General features: G+C 55.2%; 2 protein-coding genes across 2 annotated transcripts in view; both read right to left on the minus strand.

Annotated features, from left to right (window-relative positions):
- PAQR6 (progestin and adipoQ receptor family member VI) overlaps positions 1-1,977 on the minus strand; it is a 4,236-nt gene extending 2,259 nt beyond the window's left edge. The window contains exons 1-4 of the mRNA XM_006775716.2: positions 1,746-1,977; positions 1,171-1,288; positions 592-666; positions 75-202 (exon numbers count right to left, since the gene is read on the minus strand). Of these exons, the coding sequence (XP_006775779.1) occupies positions 75-202; positions 592-642 (179 nt within the window). The 5' untranslated portion in view covers positions 643-666; positions 1,171-1,288; positions 1,746-1,977. The remainder of the gene's footprint in view (positions 1-74; positions 203-591; positions 667-1,170; positions 1,289-1,745) is intronic.
- Positions 1,978-2,605: 628 nt separating this feature from the next.
- The window catches only part of SMG5 (SMG5 nonsense mediated mRNA decay factor), a 24,404-nt gene continuing 8,595 nt past the window's right edge, over positions 2,606-18,414 (minus strand). Inside the window, exons 8-22 of the mRNA XM_015571686.1 lie at positions 17,692-17,848; positions 17,518-17,586; positions 16,868-17,076; positions 16,098-16,235; positions 15,354-15,950; positions 13,753-13,928; positions 12,693-12,768; positions 11,784-11,959; positions 10,707-10,865; positions 6,593-6,652; positions 6,049-6,208; positions 5,536-5,626; positions 4,658-4,732; positions 4,131-4,269; positions 2,606-3,957 (exon numbers count right to left, since the gene is read on the minus strand). Coding sequence (XP_015427172.1) covers positions 3,874-3,957; positions 4,131-4,269; positions 4,658-4,732; positions 5,536-5,626; positions 6,049-6,208; positions 6,593-6,652; positions 10,707-10,865; positions 11,784-11,959; positions 12,693-12,768; positions 13,753-13,928; positions 15,354-15,950; positions 16,098-16,235; positions 16,868-17,076; positions 17,518-17,586; positions 17,692-17,848 — 2,366 coding nt within the window. The 3' untranslated portion in view covers positions 2,606-3,873. The remainder of the gene's footprint in view (positions 3,958-4,130; positions 4,270-4,657; positions 4,733-5,535; positions 5,627-6,048; positions 6,209-6,592; positions 6,653-10,706; positions 10,866-11,783; positions 11,960-12,692; positions 12,769-13,752; positions 13,929-15,353; positions 15,951-16,097; positions 16,236-16,867; positions 17,077-17,517; positions 17,587-17,691; positions 17,849-18,414) is intronic.

Below are 18,414 nucleotides of genomic sequence, written 5' to 3' on the forward strand. Positions count from 1 at the left end.
CAACTTCCTCCTCCCGCCCACAGCCGCCCGAGCACCCTTCCCCTGATCGCGGAGCCCGGGACAGCCGCCCTCACCAGGTGGGCAGGAAGTGAGTCCAGATGTTGACAGTCTCGTTGGTCATCTGGAAGGAGCTGAGGATACAGTCCAAGGCCGAGCTGGTGGGGCGGCGGTAGCCAGACACGATGCCGTCTTCCCAGAACACCTGGGTGGGGGTGGGGGTCACTATGCTGGACCCTCTCTCTGCAGGGGAGAGCTTGCAGGATTGGAGAGCGAGCGCTGGAGGTCACCATGACCCCAAAGCCAAGCTAAATCTGACTTCCCTCTCATCACAGGTTCCCATACCCAGAAAGCAGATGAGACAGAAGAGCCGGAAAGGGGACAAGAGAGGATGGGAGAGTCGCCGGGCACAGACAGGGTGCTCTGGGGGAGGGGACTCTAAGCGAGCCTGTTCCTTAGAGAACAGGAGGGGTCTCCCGCTGGGATGGGAGGGGTAAGAACTAGCTTGCAGGAAGGACGTCCCCGATCGCTGAGAGAGAACCTCAGTCCCAGCAGTCCCCTGGGGAGTAGGAGTTGGCCAGTGTAGCCCCTCACCCGGGGGACCTGGTGGACTTGAAGGAGTTGGGGTAGCTTGAGGCTGAGCATGGTGGCCCGCACCTCCACGTTGACCTAGAGACAGAGGGTTGGGGGAGGAAATCAGGCATCTGCTCCCGTCCACAGACTCCTCATCACCCAGGTCCAGGCTGGGCCTGGTCACCGAGTGCCAGGGTAGCTGGCCTCAAGCTGCTTCCTTCCGGCCAGGGGAGGCGGGCCCAGCTTCCCTGACGCCTCCCCATCCTAACCTGGGGGCATTCATTTTCCCCTTAACCCAGCACAAAGTGGAGGGGCCTCCTCCCCAGCTGGAATTCTGTCTCGGTAACCGGTCCCATCCCCCAGCCCTCCAGTTCCATCTCAGGAGAAGCCTAACTCATGGAGGTCAGTGCAGAGGCCCCAAGCCACCCACCACCACCAGAAGCCCTTGGCCCAGTGTGCAGGCTGAGCACCCAGAATTCCTGGAGAGGCCAGATGCCAGGGCAGGGAATTAGGGGGATGCCTGGCTCTTCTCCGAGGACACTTGTGCCCCTGGACATTCAGGGTCTTTGTCCCCGATCCCCCTGCCCCTCAGCCCCAGACCTGTGCAATGCCTCCGGGTGGCCGTGGCTCTGCTGCCCGCCGGCCTCAGGCCGCCTCTCCCAGGCACATTCCTTGGCACAATTGGTGGGGCTGGGCCAGCTAGGCGGATGGAACCACCCTAGGAGGAGGGAGAAGAGGACACTCCCCCCATCTCCCAGGGCCAAAACTGTCCAGCAATCTGACCCCGCCCCTCTTCCTGCCACCAGCCTCACACCACCAATCTGCCCCCCAACAGTGGGGGCTCCCTGCCCCTGACCTAGGGACTGGGCTGGGCACAAGACAGACCTGGTCCCTAGTCCCTGCACCCTGGCTGAGCTTTACGATAGAGGCCTCAAAGGTATTCCTTACCCAGGAGGAGGATGGGGGTGGTCTGACCCATCCTGAGTGCTGCCCAGTGGCCTGGGGGAGGGGTGGGAAAGCAGGATGCTGGCTGGGCTCTAGCTGCCCCAGGGGTCCTTCCTTTACCATAGCGTTTAGAAGTCTATGTGGACTGTGCTGTAGCCTTGGAGATGAGGGAGGGGGCTGGAGCTGGCCCTAATTTCCCAAATGGTGACAGCCCAGGTGAGCTTCCTTACCCAGAGCTTGACTGGAGCTCCCAAGCAGGTGGGTCAGCAGGCCCGGGTGCCCCTGCCAGCCAGGCCAACGGGAGGGAGGAGAGTGGCAGGCCGGCGGGCCAGGGGACGGGAGACAAAGGAGCCAGAGAACAATCCCAGCCTTGTCCAGCCTCCGGGAGCAGCGCAGGGTGGCCCAGCCCCATTAGCAGGCAGCTCACTGGGCCTTCAGCACACGGCCAACCCCTCCAGCCGGACTCAGACCCCCTGCGATCAGGACCGGCCGGAACAGGCTGGAGCCCTGGCCAGGGTGGTGCAGGCTCCCAGATCTGGCTGCGCCACCATTCCAGTCCTCCCAGGAGCTGAAGGTGGGCGCTGCCATCGGCCGGGCAGAGAATCCCAAATCCTGGTCTTGGAATCAGAAACCATCTCACTGTGCTTCATTGCCTCTGAGCACCTGGTGCTGGGCCGACTCCAGAGCAAATGCCTTTAGCAAATGGTTCAACAGGGGATTTGCCAAGCTTACTCCCCAAAGACGCACTTAAGGTACCAGTCCTTGCAGAGGGACAGGGATTGAATCTGGCTTAAGGTTCATCCCCTGCTCCCTTGAGGAAATCTCCCGATTCATAGGACCCAGCAAACAAGTCCCAGCAAACGTGGCCTTCAAAATCCTGTTTTCACCCATCCCCCTTACAAAGGCACCAGCTGTTTACAGGATCAAGGAACTTGACAGTGTCACTATGTCTGGAGCTTTTGCTGAAATTCCAAACTTCTTGCTTCAATGCATTCATTCACCTTGAAGAAATCTTTCCAAAATGCCATTTTTTAGCACGCCATCTCCAACATCCCAATAAAACTGCAGAAAGGCACCTGGAGACAGGGAGTGGGCTTCAGGGGTCTTTATTAAATGATGCTTTAGCCTCAGTCTGTCAGAGATTGGGAGGGGGGTGACCCTATCCCCCAGGCTGTCCCAGACTTGCTATCTTGGAGGAAGGAGGCAGGATGTCTGCTCTCCTCTGAGAACAGCCCAGGAAGCTAGGCTAGTGCTGGGGTGAGGGAAAGCAGAGCTGAGATCCCCACCCTCAACCCCTGGGGGAGGGGCCAAGGCAATCCTGGCCAGTCACCCACCCACAGCCCCACTCTTGCTGCTCCCTTCACTGTCCTGAGCTATTCATGATCTCTGCTTCCACAGTCACCTCCACATCCCAAGAGCTAGCCCCATGCTCAGCCCCACCAGGCCTTCGGTCCTGGGGAAGGGCGAAGCAGGAAGCCCATCAGGATTAGGGCCCTGACTGGGCAGCTTCAGGAGGCCTCTCCTTTCTCTAGTCAAGGGGGTGGTGGCCTCAGACTGCATCCCCCTCTCTTCTTACTGGCACCCACTGTGCAGCACAGCAACCAAGAGCACAAAGCATGGTGACTGTGGGACTGGTGGGCACAAGAACCCCCACTGGCACACAGGCCAGGCTGCCCACAGCTGGTGAGGCCTGCTCCCTGCCCTGGAGGCCAGGCAGAGGGAGAGCAGAAGTGGGGAACTGGGTGTGCAGCCCCAGCAGCACGGGAGGGATGCAAGCCCGGCTCCCCTGCCAGTGCAGACAGCTCCAGGCCCCTCTTCTTGAAGAGTCCCCAAAGCTCCAGAGCTGCCCAAGCCCCACAAGGGGAAACGAGAACGGGTGGTCTCTGAGGAGGGCAGGGTCTGCAGAAAACCACCCAGACACCTGGTGCTACCTCCTCTTCCCCAGGACTGGAAGGTCCAAACTCCTAGCCCAACCACCCCCCATCTTAGGTGAGGAAGGGCCTCTTCTGCATCCCTTCCCCTCAGAGGTCCAGGAATCACACCAGTGAAACTCAGACACCCACGCCTGCCACCCGCCTCTGGGGATAGCAGGAGGGTTGAGGCAGGAAGGCTGACTAGGGGCCCAAAGGCCTCTCCTGCTCCAAATACTCTCCTCACTTCCTGACGTCGTCTTGGCAACAGGGGGTGCCCACCCTCCCAGCTGGCTCCTGGGCCCTCCCTCAGCCTGTGTGCAGCTGGGCTTCCTTCCTGAGTGCGTGCGGGAGTCTGTGGTGGGGTGACTACAGGTGGTGGTCCCAGCAGCCAGAGAGGGCAGGAGAGATCTGGAGTCAGCCCCACTGCAGGGCTTGGGAATCAGTCTCAACCAATCTCCTTCCACTGCTTGTAGAAGTCCAGGACATTCTTGATGTCCACACTGGCATGTGCAGCGGCCTGCAGGGCTGCCTGTGGAGGGGAGCAAGAGAGGTGGGTGAGTCTGACTCCTGAACTCTGGGACAAGTCGCTGAGGAGAAGGGTGATGGAAGAGGAAAAGGGCCACCACCCGGGAGGTCTGAGGAGGGAGCCTCCTCCGGTACCTCTTCCCCATTCCAGGCCCCGCTCCTCACCCGCTAACCCACCTGCATAGGGCCCGAGAGCACGCTGGGGTTGTCCAGTGGAAGGCCTGTGATGATGGTCACCATGCCACCTGGGTCCTCCTCACCTGCCCCCTGGGCTAGAGTCAGTTGTTTGCAGCTGTCCAGGATCTTATAGAGGGTCCTGGTGGGGAGGAGAGGAAGGCAGGCCAAGCCCCGGCATTAGCACAGCCTAAACCCCAGGATTTCCAGGGCACAGGGGAAGCTGGGAGGGGAGGGCACCAGTAGGGAGCAACAGCAACCAGGCAGCCAAGGCAGGAGGAAGCTGGCATTGGAGGCTGTGCCATGGGGAGTGGGCAAAGGCGCACTGAGGACATCAGGCCTGCGCATCTCAAGGCCCCAGGGAATCGGGTGCTGGAGCAACTCCTTCCTCCAAGGGGACTTGCAGGAGCCCCGGCTGGTCCTGCCACCTGTGCCAGAGTTCCTTGGCCCTGTCCTCTCTCCCAGGGAGTGGCAGAGGAGCGAAGCAGGCAGGCTACCTGAGGTTCTAGGGGGAGGGGCTGAAACTTTACCAGGCATCTGCATCCTGTCTCTTCAGCTTATGTCGCTCAAAGCTCTTCCCCACCTCTTTCTGGCAGCGAATGTACCTGCGAAGAACACAGGAGAGTGGAGGTGGGGGCACAGGAGCAAGGGCACTGCACACAAAGCAGACCATTGTGGCTCAGGGGCCTAGCTCTATGGAGCAGGGAGGGGGCACATCTCTCCCATCACAGGTCTGCTGGGAGCCATTTCGAAGTTTCCTGGCCGCTGGCTCACTTTCTTCCTGATAACATCAATCGCTCGGTTCCTCCCAGTGGGGGGAGTTGGGAGGAGAAATAGCAGATGCTTTTCAAGTCAGGGCTTCTGGAGACAAGGTCCAAACAAACAGGCTTTGTACAGCTTCCTGGCAGATGTGGGGTGGGGTTTGGGGGTGTCAGCTGGCAGGGAGGCCCGAAGAAAGGCCTGTGTGGGCCGGGCACCTACATGCTGTGGTCTGATCATCGCGGCTTCAGTGGGAGGTGGGAAGCCCCAGGCGGCCCCAAAGAAGCACTGCCACCCTAGCAACCCTGGTCAGTCCCGACCCTGTGAGCAGGAGAAACGCTTGCAACGGTGCCCACAGCCTGGAGCTGGGGTTTGCTCCCTTCTCCCCAGAGATGCTGATCTCATGTTCGCCCCAGAGGCAAATGGACAGCAGGTCAGTGCTTCCCCCACAGCTCCTGGCCCCTCCAATCGCCCTCTATTTCAGCACCTAAGACCTTGACTTGTTAGGTCTTTGGTTTTCCCTCCCCAGCAGTGAGCAAACTGTGCGCAGGGACTGCAAGTGTGTGTTTTATCCACAAGTAACACACAAGCATTTGTCGTCTGAGAGACACGTACGGGCTCAGCACCGGCCCAGTGGGCCTGCACTCACCTGTTTCCTTTTTTAAACTCTGCCTCTAGGTATCGGATCCCATCCCGGGCCCCTGGGTGTTCCTTCTTCAGCAAATCCAGGCCATCAATCACTAGTGGGCAAGGTGGGGGTGGGGAAAGACAAAACAGATGAACTCGGAGTGTGTGACACGGGGCTCTCTGCAGGAAGTAGCTGAGCTCCTCCAGCACACACTGCAGGAAAGGAAGGGATGGACCGTGGCTCCGACAGGGCTCCTGAAGTCCTTCAAAAGTATGACCTCCTACCAGTCATAGACTTGGCAATTTACCAACTGCTTTCATTTAGATATTCTCCTCTGTTTCTCCCAATGATCTGTGAGTCAGGATTTAAGAGATCATGCCCATTTCACAGATGAACTCACTGAAGTTCAGAGTTGAAAGCACTTGACCAAGGCCACTGTGTATAAACTGGGCTCCAAATAAAGGTCTCTCAATCCCAAGCCCAGAGTTTATTTTAGCCACCTTCTATCTGTCCTCCCCCTCCCAGGATGCTCACCTGTCCTTGGGATGATGACAATGAAGCGGCCACTGGTGGCCAGCTGGCGGATGATGGGGAGGTGGTGGCAGAGGGCCTGGGTGTCAGGGACGAGGTAGGGTGACATTGCTGACTGGGCCTTGGGCTGCTGTAGGCTCCCTTCCAGCTGAGAGACCTCGAGCTGGTGAGAGAAGGCATAGTGGGTGGAGCTGTGTGGGCTCCGCAGCCGGGCAGGGGAAATGGTTCTCAAAGGGGCTCTTAGAGGGCTCCTCCTGCTGCCCCAGGGACAGGGGACTCCTTCTACCAATGACCTTGGAGGAAAAGTAGACAGAAACAAGGGTTAAAGTAAAGAGAAAGGGAAGGGAATGAGGCAGAAGTGAAAGCAGCCAGACGGCAAGGCCCTGTGAAGAATGGGCTTCGGGAGGTGATCTGGGAGGCCAGGAAGGGAGTAATCTGGGCAAAGTGGGGGCCCTGGGGAGCAGGGGATAGCAGCTGGAGGGGTGAGGACCTGCCAGTGGGCTGTGGGCGATAACCAGGAGGAGGAGGGGGGCGGGGGGAGGAGCACCTGGAGTCGCAGCTGGGCCATGTCTCTCATAAGCCTGTTCCGCCGAGCTTCTTCCTGCGCCTACAAGGGAAACACCAAGTGCTAAGCCTGGGCCGAGGTGCTGAGGCTGCACTCCTTCCCCCGCGGCCAAGACCAAGAGGAGTGCTGGGGCCTGAAGCGGGTATGGCTCTCTACCGACCCCGCTAAGTGAGAAGAGAAGCACGGGGGAAAACATCACTCCCTCTGTTCCAACGCCAGGAGGGAGGCAGCAGACAGCGGCACTGACAGCACAGGACAGCACCGGGCTGTGCCTCAGCGTCTGAGCTCTGCCCTCTGCCTTCTCCCTCCCCGGGATAAATTCTACCCATGCACCCCATTCCCTACCTCTATCACCATCCATTTGCCCAGTTCCTTTTAACACATTTTTTCTGATTTCAGAGAGGAATGGAGAGGGAGAGAAAGATAGAAACATCAATGATGAGTGAGAATCACTGCTGCCACTGGGGATCAAGCCCTAAACCCAGGCATGTGCCCTGACCCGGAATCTTACCATGACATCCTGATTCATAGGTCGACACTCAACCACTGAGCCACACTGGCCAGGGTACTTGCCAATTTCTTTCAAATCTTGTTTCAGCCTAGACCTACCACCCTGAACCACATATCCAACTGCCTACTTGGCAGCCCCATCTACTCAAAAACCTGCTCCTTTTTTTTTTTTTAATATTTTATTGACTTTTTACAGACAGGAAGGGAGAGGGATAGAGAGTTAGGAACATTGATGAGAGAAAAACATCGATCAGCTGCCTCCTGCACACCCCCTACTGGGGATGTGACCGGAATCGAACCTGGGCCCCTTCAGTCCGCAGGCCGACGCTCTATCCACTGAGCCAAACCAGTCAGAGCCTGCCCCTCTTTTTAGTATTCCCCAACTTGGTACGTAAACCAAGTCAGAAAGCTGAGGTGGCTGACTTTTCCTTCTCTCAGCCCCAGCAGTTACTGGCTTCCCAGTCCTGTTAATTGTACCTTCTAAAATATCATTCAAGGCCCGACTGGTGTGACTCAGTGGTTGAGCATCAACCTATGAACCAGGTCACAGTTCGGTTCCCGGTACGGGCACATACCCGGGTTGCGGGCTCAATCCCCATCGGGGGGTGTGCAGAAGGCAGCCAATCGACGAGTCTCTCTCATCATTAATGTTTCTAACTCTCTCCCCCTCTCCCTTCCTCTCTGAAATCAATAAAAATGTTTAATATAATGTGTGTGTGTGTGTGTATATATATATATATATATATATATATATTCATTCAAATCCTTCTGCATCCCTCCATCTCCTACTCTAAGCCAGCACCTCCCACCCTTGACTATTATAACCACCTCCTTACTGGTCTCTGCCTCTAATCGAATCCATTGTTTCTGCCTGTAACCAAGGCATCTTCCAAAAACCAGCTGATATCCCATCATGGATGGCTTTGACTGAAAGTCCTTTGATGGTTTTCCTTTGGCTTCTGGGTGAAGTAAAAATTACTTAATCTGGTCCTAACCGGTTTGGCTCAGTGGATAGAGCGTTGGCCTGTGGACTGAAAGGTCCCAGGTTTGATGCCGGTCAAGGGCATGTACCTTGGTTGCGGGCACATCCCCAGTAGGGGGCGTGCAGGAGGCAGCAGATCAATGTTTCTGACTATCCCTCTCCCTTCCTCTCTGTAAAAAATCAATAAAATATATTTATAAAATTACTTAATCTGTATATATCGGGAGTTCGACTGGGAGATCAGGAGTTTGATCGCTCACTATGACGTGCGCTGACCAGCAGGGGGCGGCGCGGAACAAAGGAAGGCCCCTATCGACCATAATCACCAGCCAGGCCTAGGGACCCTACCCATGCAAGAATTTCGGGCACCGGCCTCTAGTATGGTATAAAAGATGAGGCTATGGATAGGAACTTACCCTAAAAGTTATGGGGAGCCACTGAAGACTGTGATGAATAAAGTAGCATCAGCGCAGTGGTGCTTTAAAATATGAGTGCGGCCCTAGCTGGTTTGGATCAGTGGATAGAGCTGTCAGCCTGCAAACTGAAGGGTCCCAGGTTCGATGCTGGTCAAGTGCACATGGTGGCTAAAGAATCATTGATGTTTCTCTCTCTCTCTCCCCTCTCCCTCACCCTTCCTCTATGAAATCAATAAAAAATATATTTTTTTAAAAAGCTGAGCACCACTCCAGCTTACAATACGAACAATTTCAGATTATCCAATTCCAGAACCTTGGAGCATCCTCATCTATAGAATGAGGATGCAGCATCCACCTCACAGGGCTGCTGAGAGGGCTAAACGAGAGGTCACATGCAAGCCCAGCTTTGCACACAGAAAGCTCTGGAGAAATGACAGGTGGCACGGCAACACGACAATGACTACACTGCCACGGCTGCGAGGGAATAAACCCCTTGGGTGCAAGCCTGAGACTCAGGCAGAGCAGGAGGCAGCCCCGGCAGGTAATGTGGCCCATGTCCAGCTTGGTCTTAGTGTCCAAAACCACGAGAGGGGCTCTCAGATACTCCCTGCCCCCTAGGATGAGTCTTCAAGAACTTCAGGCTAAAGGAAATGCCTGCAAAAACTTGAACATTTTTTGAAGCTGTGCAACTTCCCCATAGTTATTTTTGTAACCCCATGTGTTCCCCTATGGAACAGCAATGAAAGCCTTAACACAAAGGGTTTGTTTTTAGCAAAATGTCCTTGCTTTTAAGACAACAAGGAAGGGAGTTTCTGGGGAGCCTGTACCCCTTCCCAGACAAGCAGACCATCCGCAGGAAGGGTGTGCTGAGCGGTAGGTAGGAAAGCCTGGGCTAAGGAAGGAAGAACATGGGCCTGCCGAGCCCCGTGGCCATGCTCCCGTGCCGACACCACTACCCCACTCGGCTCAGGGAGGACAAGACAGCCCAGGGCTGTGCAGGCCCCACTGTGGAACCCAGACTGTTGTTCACAAAAACAGTCTGCCTTGTTCGGGGCTTGTCAGTGACCAGAATACTGACAAGTCTGACACAGAGCAGACTCTCAATAAATATTTATGGAATGAATTACTGAATGGAAAAGAGGTAACACAGGCCACTTCCTCCGGGCTGGGACTCTGTGGATGGGATCAAGCCTGGGACGGGAGGCTTTCTGCATGGTGTCTGATACCAAGATCCCTCTATTCCAGGGCGGGGAACCGTTTTTCTGCAAAGGGCCACTCAGATATTTATGACATCATTCGAGGGGCATACAAAATTATCAACTTAAAAATTAGCCTGCTAGCCCTGCTTAGTTTGGCACAGTGGATAGAGCATCAGCCTGCGGACCAAAGGGTTCCAGGTTCAATTCCAGTCAAGGGCAATTACCTGGTTGCAGGCTCCTCCCCGGCCTGGGCCCTGGTCAGGGCTTGTGCAAGAGGCAACCAATTGATGTGTTTCTCTCACATCGATGTTTCTCTCTGTCTCTCCCTCTCTCTAAAAATCAATGGAAAAATATCCTCGGGTGAGGATTACAAAAAAAAAAAAATAGCCAGTTAAGCCAGCTGGTGTAGTTCAGTGGCTGAACTCTCTCTCCCTTCCTCTCTGAAATCAATAAAAAAATTTTTTAAAAAAATATTAGCCTGCTATATTTGGCAAGACATTTAATTAACTCACCCCTACTGCCTTGGCGGGGCCAGACCAAATGATTTTGAGGGTATTATATGTCCTTCGGGCTAGACGTTCCCCACCGCTGCTCTATACCTTTCCATTCCTCAGTCTTCATCCCTCGGAAAGGGAAGGGAAAGGAGCATTTGCTGTGATAATGTGCCAGGTGCCTCACAGGTACTATCATTCCATCTTCACAACATTCCCCGAAAGCTGTTCTACTATTCCCAGCGACTTGCTCAATTCACAGACAGAGGTGACAGAGATGGCCCTCAACCCGCAGGCAGGCTGGATACGGGGCCGGGGCCATGCTGCCTCCGCTTAAAGCAACTCTCACTCCTGCCCATCAGCCGTCCCTCAGGTCCCTCCCTAGGCTCGGTTTCCCGCCCCAGCACCACGTTCTTCAGTCAAGGGCCAAGGGCCGTGTGCGAGGCTCCTCCTCTGGTTTCTCAGAGAGCCCAGAGGACCACTGGGGGGCTGACTCACCATGCGGAACTGGGCCTGGGCCTGCTGCAGCAGACCCTCCTGCTCAGACTGCGCCGTGCTGACGAAGATGCCGACCTCCGAGCTGAACTGCAGGATGCTGCCTTGTAGGCGGGCGACGAAGTGGCCAAAGCTGCGGATGCAGCAGATGCGCACGACCGACTGTGAGGAGACACACGGGGAGCCCCGCCCAGCTGAGCAGGGCTGCTCTCAAGGGCTCCCGCCCTCCTTTCTCCCGACTGTGCCGGCCACCTCAGCAAGTGCTCCACGGAAAGGCTCATGGTCTGTGGGGCGGGAAAGAGGAGCACCGAAGCCCAAACCCTCCAACCGCCAGACGAGGCATGAGCAAGGGCGAGGACTCACAGGACCCGAAAACCAGGGCTCGGGCTCGGAAGGAAGAGCCGGCACTGAGCTGGGAGTGCGGAGGCCGGGCTCTAATGCCACCTCTCTCCTCTGAGTTTCAGCTCCTCAGGTGTAAACCGAGGGACTGAACTACAGCAACATTTCCAACGTCTTTTTTTGTCAGCAGAACCCTTCTTCCCCATCAAACAAAAACCTTATCTGGAACCTTAAAGCAGGAAACAGGCTAAAGCCAAATTGCTCTGGCTACAGCGGGAGCAACCAATGACGTCGGAAGCCTGGGAGGCCTGCTGCTTGGCTTCCCTCTGCTGCCCCCAGATGGCCCATGTAGTGACACAGAGTCAAGGGCAAAAGTCACCGCACTAAGTGGACAGCATATGCCCTTCCAGCTCTAATTCTCTTAACTGGTTGACGTTCAATCAGAGAAGGATGGCGCACAGCAGAGAGAGAATGATACGATTTCAAAGCCTAGAATTCACTTGTTCTGTCCCCTACACAGGAAAAAAGATGGAAAGGGGAGGGAGGCTTGTTCCACAACCAGAGACCACCCCACCAGACCTGTGCAAGGACGATCTGCCAAGAAGGAAAGACACTCAAACAACTCACTGAATAAAGGACTCAGCCTATAACCCCAAGGACACTCGCCCTGCCTAGATACCCTGCTTTGCTGCTGTGTCTGACTAACAACACAGCTTGTGGCCTGAGAAATAATGTCCTCACCTCCTCTAAGGTGCTGAGCAGGGGCCGATCCGTGTCAAAGTTAAAGCGTCTGTGGGCAGCCCGGAGGGGCGGCAGGTTGCGAAGTGCCATGTCCTCTGGAAGCAGCAGGCTAGAGGGGAGGTCAGGCAGTTCACAACCTTCAAGAAGCCCATGGACCTCGGGACACAGGGCTAGGCCTGGGGAAAAGAGGACACGTGAGACCATCGCCCTGTGGGAGCCCTAGGCAGAGGGACATCGCCTTGTTTGGAAATTCCCAGGCTAATGATAGGACACACCCCTAGGACAGAATCGGGGGAGTGATGGGGGAAGAGATGGCGGGAGGAAAGGAGAGAGACAAACACATGGGAGTGTCAGGCAGAGCTCTAGAAGCCCAGAGCTGGAAGGGCTGGGGGAACAGAGCAGGTGGGAGAACCAGGAGGCCTCAGGCTAAGGCTCCCTGACCACAGGGCAATTAATGCCATTAGCTTGAAAGAGAGAGGAGGGGCTCTGGGGGAAGGAATAAGCTTTGGGTGAGTCCAGTGGTAGGAGATTTCCCATTAGAAGGTGGTAGGAGGGAACAAGCCAGACAGATGAACTCTGGAGGTCAAGGTCAGTTCTCAACGACCAAGGCACCGGTGTGGCACCCGCGACCGGGCTGGCCCCCAAGCCCCCTCACTCTGCTCTTGCCCACTCCACTGCCTCCCCAGGGAGCACACTCCCTGGCAGACAGGCCACCTGCCCACAGTGGGGCCGTGTTGGGGTGAGAAACCAGAGAGGCCAAGGCCACAATGACTGCTGTGTGTGAGGGAGGCTTGGCAGTGAATACCATTAACCTCCTTACCCAAGGGCCGGGTTACCGGGAAGGGGGATGGGCTTCGAGGGGCCAATGAGGGAGAGGGGAAAGGAGAGTAGTGCCAAGGACTCACTTACCAGACTCTTGGAGTTCGCCAGCAGCTGGCAACAGATTCAACAACACAGAGAGGCGGTTCCACAGACTTTGAGAGCTCTGGGGAGAGAGAGCAGAAGAGGCCCTCAGCCAGGGCAGTGCGGGGGACGGCAGGCCCAAGGAAAGCACACCCCTGAGAGGCCTGCGGCCAAGGGGGTCTGTGGAAGACCTGGAAACAGGGAGCCCATGGAGCCTCGCTGAACTTCACCTCCCACGGAAGGTTTCACAGAGAAGGCCGGAGGCCAGGAGGCCTCTCTGGACCGTGGTGGGGGGAGCCAGAGCATTTGAGCACTTCTCCCTGCCCAGCACGAACCCTCACCATGCCCACATGGGACCTGCTGAGGGATGTGACCTCACATCTCCATCTTACCTCACCTCCCTCACTGACAAACAGTGACTAAGTAACGAAGCTGTCATCAGACATAAGCACACACCCAAGGGTGTGCCTGGCCCTGACCACTCTCTCATCTAGGGCAACCTGCAGGGAAAAGGGACCCCAAAGGGCAGCTGTGCTTGTAGGACAAAGCAACGTTGGATAAAAGCCCCCGGGCACTAGAGACTCTGGTCAAGACCAAGATTCTGAACCTGAGAAGAAGGCCGCCATTGCCCCAGCCAGCCCCGAGCCATCAGTCCCTGACACCATTCCAGCTGCACAACTAAGCGATTCCCCAAGCTGCTGCCCTACCCTTGTCTGGAACTCCCACCATTCCCATCCTTCCATCCCTATTCAGTATGCTCTCCTTTCTCGAGTCTCTGAACACACACTCTCATCAACATTAATCCTAATGGCAGGCACCACCTCTGGCACTGGAGACACAAAGCAGAGTGAGCAGCTCTCACTCTCCCTCCACACAATTTGTATTCCAGATCACAGTCCTCCAGGACAAAGGTCAGGCCTAATCCTGCTCCTGTAGAAAGTCTAAGAGCCCAGCAGAGAAGGGGTGCTTGGCAACAATTCTTACCAGACGGCTGGGTGGGATTCCTAGGCCGCGTCCTGACACCCTCCCCCAACGCCCTGAGACCTGACAAGGCAGAGGGACACACCTGAGCACACACGATGATGAGGTCGGGGTTGGTCCGTAGCCAGTCCAGGAAAACTTTCACAGCAGGAAGCAGGCCTTCAGCCATCAGGACCTGCAGCTTCTCCTGGATGCTGCGCTCATTCCGACAGGAGTGCCCACTGGACTCACTCGCCTCCGACTCAGAGCCCTCCTCCGAGGCTGGGGTGGACAGAAAGAACTGGGCTGACTAACAGGTATGTGACACAGGCTTTAGCTCTGTGGGGGCACCCGCCTGGACTCTTGAAGAATTTTGATATGAAAGGTAGGGAATTACTTAGACTCCTGCCTCGTTTCTGTAGGCCCATAATTTTTTATTTTTTGTTTTCGAGAGGAGAGAAAAACATCGATGCGAGAGGGTAACATCAATCAGCTGCCTCCTGCACACCCCCTACCAGGTATCGAGCCCACAACCCAGGCATGTGCCCCACTGGAAACTGAACAGGCAACCTCTCGGTGCATGGGACAATGCTCAACCAACTGAGCCACATCGGCCGGGCATTAACTGGGTGCTTTTAAAGCATGAGCCTGGTGTCTTTTAAAATGATTCTTTTAGCCTCAAGCTAATTTGTGAGACTGGTCTACAACTATGCTCAAAACAATATTTATGAAGTGCCTACTCTGTGCTAGAAGGCAGGGCAGATATAAAGAAGCTATAGGGAGGGAAAAAAGTGGCACAAAATTAAAACAACTACTTGTAATTCCAACTTTGTAGGTTAGAACACTGAGCATGTTTCCTCATTTCTCTTATTCAGTCACTATTTCCTAGTCCCACACACACACCAGGTCCTGTGTTAGGTACTAGGGATAAAACATACACTCTCCTGCTCTCAGGAGGCTCACAGGCTGGTTGGAGAGACAGACAAATCGATAGATAATTTCACTTGAGGGGGAAAGGGCCAGAAGTGTCCTAAGAGCAGAGGCTAGAAGAACCCACAGAAAGAAAATCTAACCTAACCGTGAAGTCCCAAACCAAGTAACTTTCAAGCTAAAACCTATACAGCAAGTAAAAATTAGCCACGCAACAGGCTAGGACAAGAGAGAAAATATGCTACAGACCGAAGGAGCTCCATGCACAGCAACCTGGAGGTAACGCGTTTAGAGGAGGGACGGTAACTATTCCAGCAGGTTGCTGTAAAGGTTAAGTAAGACAATGCCTGCAGAAAGTCCGCCTAGTGCTTGGCACAGAGGACACTCAAGTAGTGCTCGCTGCTGACTGGGTGTTCCCTCTGCAGGGAAGACACTCAGGAGATAAGTCTCACTCTAATCCACTGGTTGTTCTAACTTCCAGGAGCCCTGGCGGGACCTGGGAAGGCACCAGGGAAAGAAACGTAGCTGCACTTGTCAGGTGGAGAGGCAAACCCCACACTCACAGGGCAGCATGAAGGGAAAAAGGTGTAAAACCAGGAAGGAGGCTGGGAGCTGGGAATGAGGACGTGAGCAAGAGAAGCGTTCTCAGAAAACTCCTGGCTGTGGAGAGGACAAGGTGAGGCAGCAAAGGTGGGTGAGAGGTGCTCACACAGACAGCACAGGGGCCTCTCAGGTGAATGCTGATGGCACGGAGGTGTAGACAGGAGGCCCAAGTACCTGGCTCTGAGGGCTTATCCACATCCCCGTTGACACAGGGCCTGTGGCTGGCCAAGGCGTGAGGGTCAGCGGTGGGCTGGGGGAGCAGGTTGCTGAAGGTGGGGGCCAGGCGGAAGCAGCGCTTGGTCTGGAACATCTGGGTGGACATGGCTTGTAGATTGCTGGCAATGCTAGCCTCACTGGGGCCCAGAGGGCCATTGAGGGATTCAGGAGCCTCCGACTTAGCCCGAGGGGGTTCCAGGGCTGGGGACCGTGTCCCTTCCTCATCCTCCATGTCTTCCAGGTCTGATCGGGACTCTTGGCTGTTCATTTCCGAGTCTGTCTCAGCATCAAAGGCGGTCTCCCCACCTTCAAGACTCTTGTCGGAGCCACTGTCCGAGCCCTCACTGGCCCGGGCCGAATCATGGCTTGAGTCAGATTCAAAGCCCTCACTCAGGTCACTGTCATCACCAGCTTTGGGCAGGTGGCGGTGGCGGCGGCGACGGCGAAGGCAAGAGAGGCGGGAGAACTTCCGGTTCTTCCGGACCTCGCCCACTTGAGGTGCTATGGGAGGAGGCTCTTCCTCCTTCTCCAAGGGCTCCTTGGACTCTGGTTCATCTGTGGAAAGAGGCTGGTCAGTCGGGCCTAGGGACAAACTGGAAGCTGAAATCTGGAGGTACCCGACACACCATCACCCACCAGCCCGGTGTTCCCCTTCCTGGATCCGCATGCTCACTTTCCAGTCGCCCTCCCCCAGGCCTGTACCTGTGCCATCACTCTGGAACGCCGGGACGGGGTTTTCCCCCTCTTCCAGCTCAGCCTGCAGCCGTATGTTGACATGATTGACGAGGTGAGAGAAGAGGGCCAGGGTAAAGGCAATGGCTGCACTGTACTGTTTGGATCCTAAAGCCAGGAAAGCCAGGCATTAGGGACCCAGGGTCCTGAGGAGGAGGGGGAACCATCAATTCCAACCCCATATCACCTATTCTCAATCCTTCCAAGGATCAAACTACCTCTCAAAGCTTCTTCTAAGGTAAAAAAATTTCTCAGGTCTCTGCACTATTATCTGTAATCTAGAAGGTGCCAGCTCACCCAGCGCTTCCTCACGTAAGCGTATCCTCTTGTCCCATCTCATCCTCCCTGGCTTTGATGCCTTCACACAGGCTCCTCCCCAAACCCCAAGCACCTTCACACCCAGCCCTGCTTCTCCTTACCTTCCTTCCAACCTTGTTCTACATACACCTCCTCTACCAGGAAAGTTTGCAGAACTGACCCTTGTGTCTGCCTGGGTCCTGGCGAGGGGTGTGTGTTTGTGAGAGGGAGTGAGGAGGGAAAAGGGATGTGCTATGCCTTGTTCATTCATCAGCAGGTCCCTTAGGGTAAGGCACCTCGTCCCTTACTCTCCCACAGCCAAGCAGTGACACAGTAGTGAAAGGGCTGCTTGTGGAAGGAAGTTGATAAATAAGAAGCTGCAGAAAAGGGTAGTGAGGATCCCAGAAGCCAGTGGAGGGGAAAAGAGAGACCCAGGAAGTTACCTGCTCTCTTCAAGCTATGCACACCCATAAGGCAGATGATGACCATTTGAAAGATTAGAAGGTCCGGGAGGAAAGCATATCCGTTCTCATACTCCTCCTCATCCTCACTGGCCAGGCTGAGGTTGGGTGAGGAGGGCAGGTAGAAGAGACAGAGGTTGAAGTCCTCCAAGACTGACTGGCAAAGCGCTGTCAGCTCTGAGTCCACGGAGCTATGGAAGGGCAAGAGGAATAAGGGAGGTCAGTGACGGAGGATGGGGCAGGAAAAAAAGAGTTGGGAATATAGGATTCCGAAAAAAGACTAAGGAATCCTGCAGGGAAACTTCAGAGCACAACAGGGGACTCAATGCTGAGCTGATCTCTAAAGCAGACAAAATAACAGGGAAGGGCAGGCGCAAAGTGGAAGCGATGTGAGTGGGCTTTGCATTCAGTTGCTCCTTCAACATCCACAAGAGCCCATTTTGAGCCAGAGGAAGAGCTGCCCAGAGAATGGGCAAACAGTGAGGGATGCCAAGAAAAGGCTAACTAACTAGAGAACTTCCACCTGAGAGGCAGAACTCAGCAGCCCACTCCCTCCTCTCCAAGCCTCCTCCGTAAAAGATGTCATGGGTGGGCGCACAGGACAGTTCCTGCTCATGCTCTCCCCCACTCACCTGCTTTTGGGCTGCAGGAGGCTTTGCAGATACATAAAGTTCACCAGCAACCTCTTAATGTCTTTACATCTGAAATGAGAGGAGCCCGGGTAAATGGTGAGTGGTTCCAGAGTCCCTGTGGCCCTGCTGCACCCAATGCAGAAAGAGCCCCTCCTTCCCACAGGCCTTGCTCACCGCTTCTTGCTGGGAGAGAGTTTCCGAGTCTCACACTTCTTCAGCTGGTGGTACATTTTGGCTGCCTTGTCAAACAGCCTCTTGAGGTTCCCATAGGCCCCCTCAAAAGACACCTCTGATTGGATGCTGAAGGAGACACAGAGGCAAGCTATTGAGTCTTGGCAGGGACACGGAAGGGATGGGGTGGAGTAAGGTGGGGAGGGGTGAAGAGGGAAACATCACTCTGCCAAGCATTTACAATACAATGTTTCTAGTAAATAAAGGCTGCCCCAGCCGCCCCTTCCATATACACTCAGGGTGAAAGCTCACTCTCCTAATAAAGCACGCCCATACACCAACTTTTATTGTAACAGCTGTGTCAGATCCAGGGAAGCTGGTCCCCTATATATCTTCACTGTCACCTCAAAACATTGAAGCTCTACAATTCTGAGGTTCTTGTCTGAGGATACTTTGGTCAAACATTTCATCAACTCTGCCAAATTTATTTCCTTCTTTAAAACAGCAATTCTTTATTTTGCACAATATAGTGGACAGCCATTTGGCTGCCCAAGTGCCTACAAATCCAGGTGGCTATATAAAAAGCAGCAGGAGTGTCAAGGGGCCCTGACAGGAGGGCCCCCTCAATCTTAGGATTCCCCTACTTCAGGCGGGAGCTAGAGAAGGGAGGAAGCGAAGAGAGAAAAAGAAGCAGGGATGGTATGGCCAAGGAAACAGGGCTGGGGA

Source organism: Myotis davidii, unplaced genomic scaffold, assembly GCF_000327345.1.
Source record: "Myotis davidii unplaced genomic scaffold, ASM32734v1 scaffold208, whole genome shotgun sequence".
Taxonomy (NCBI): domain Eukaryota; kingdom Metazoa; phylum Chordata; class Mammalia; order Chiroptera; family Vespertilionidae; genus Myotis; species Myotis davidii.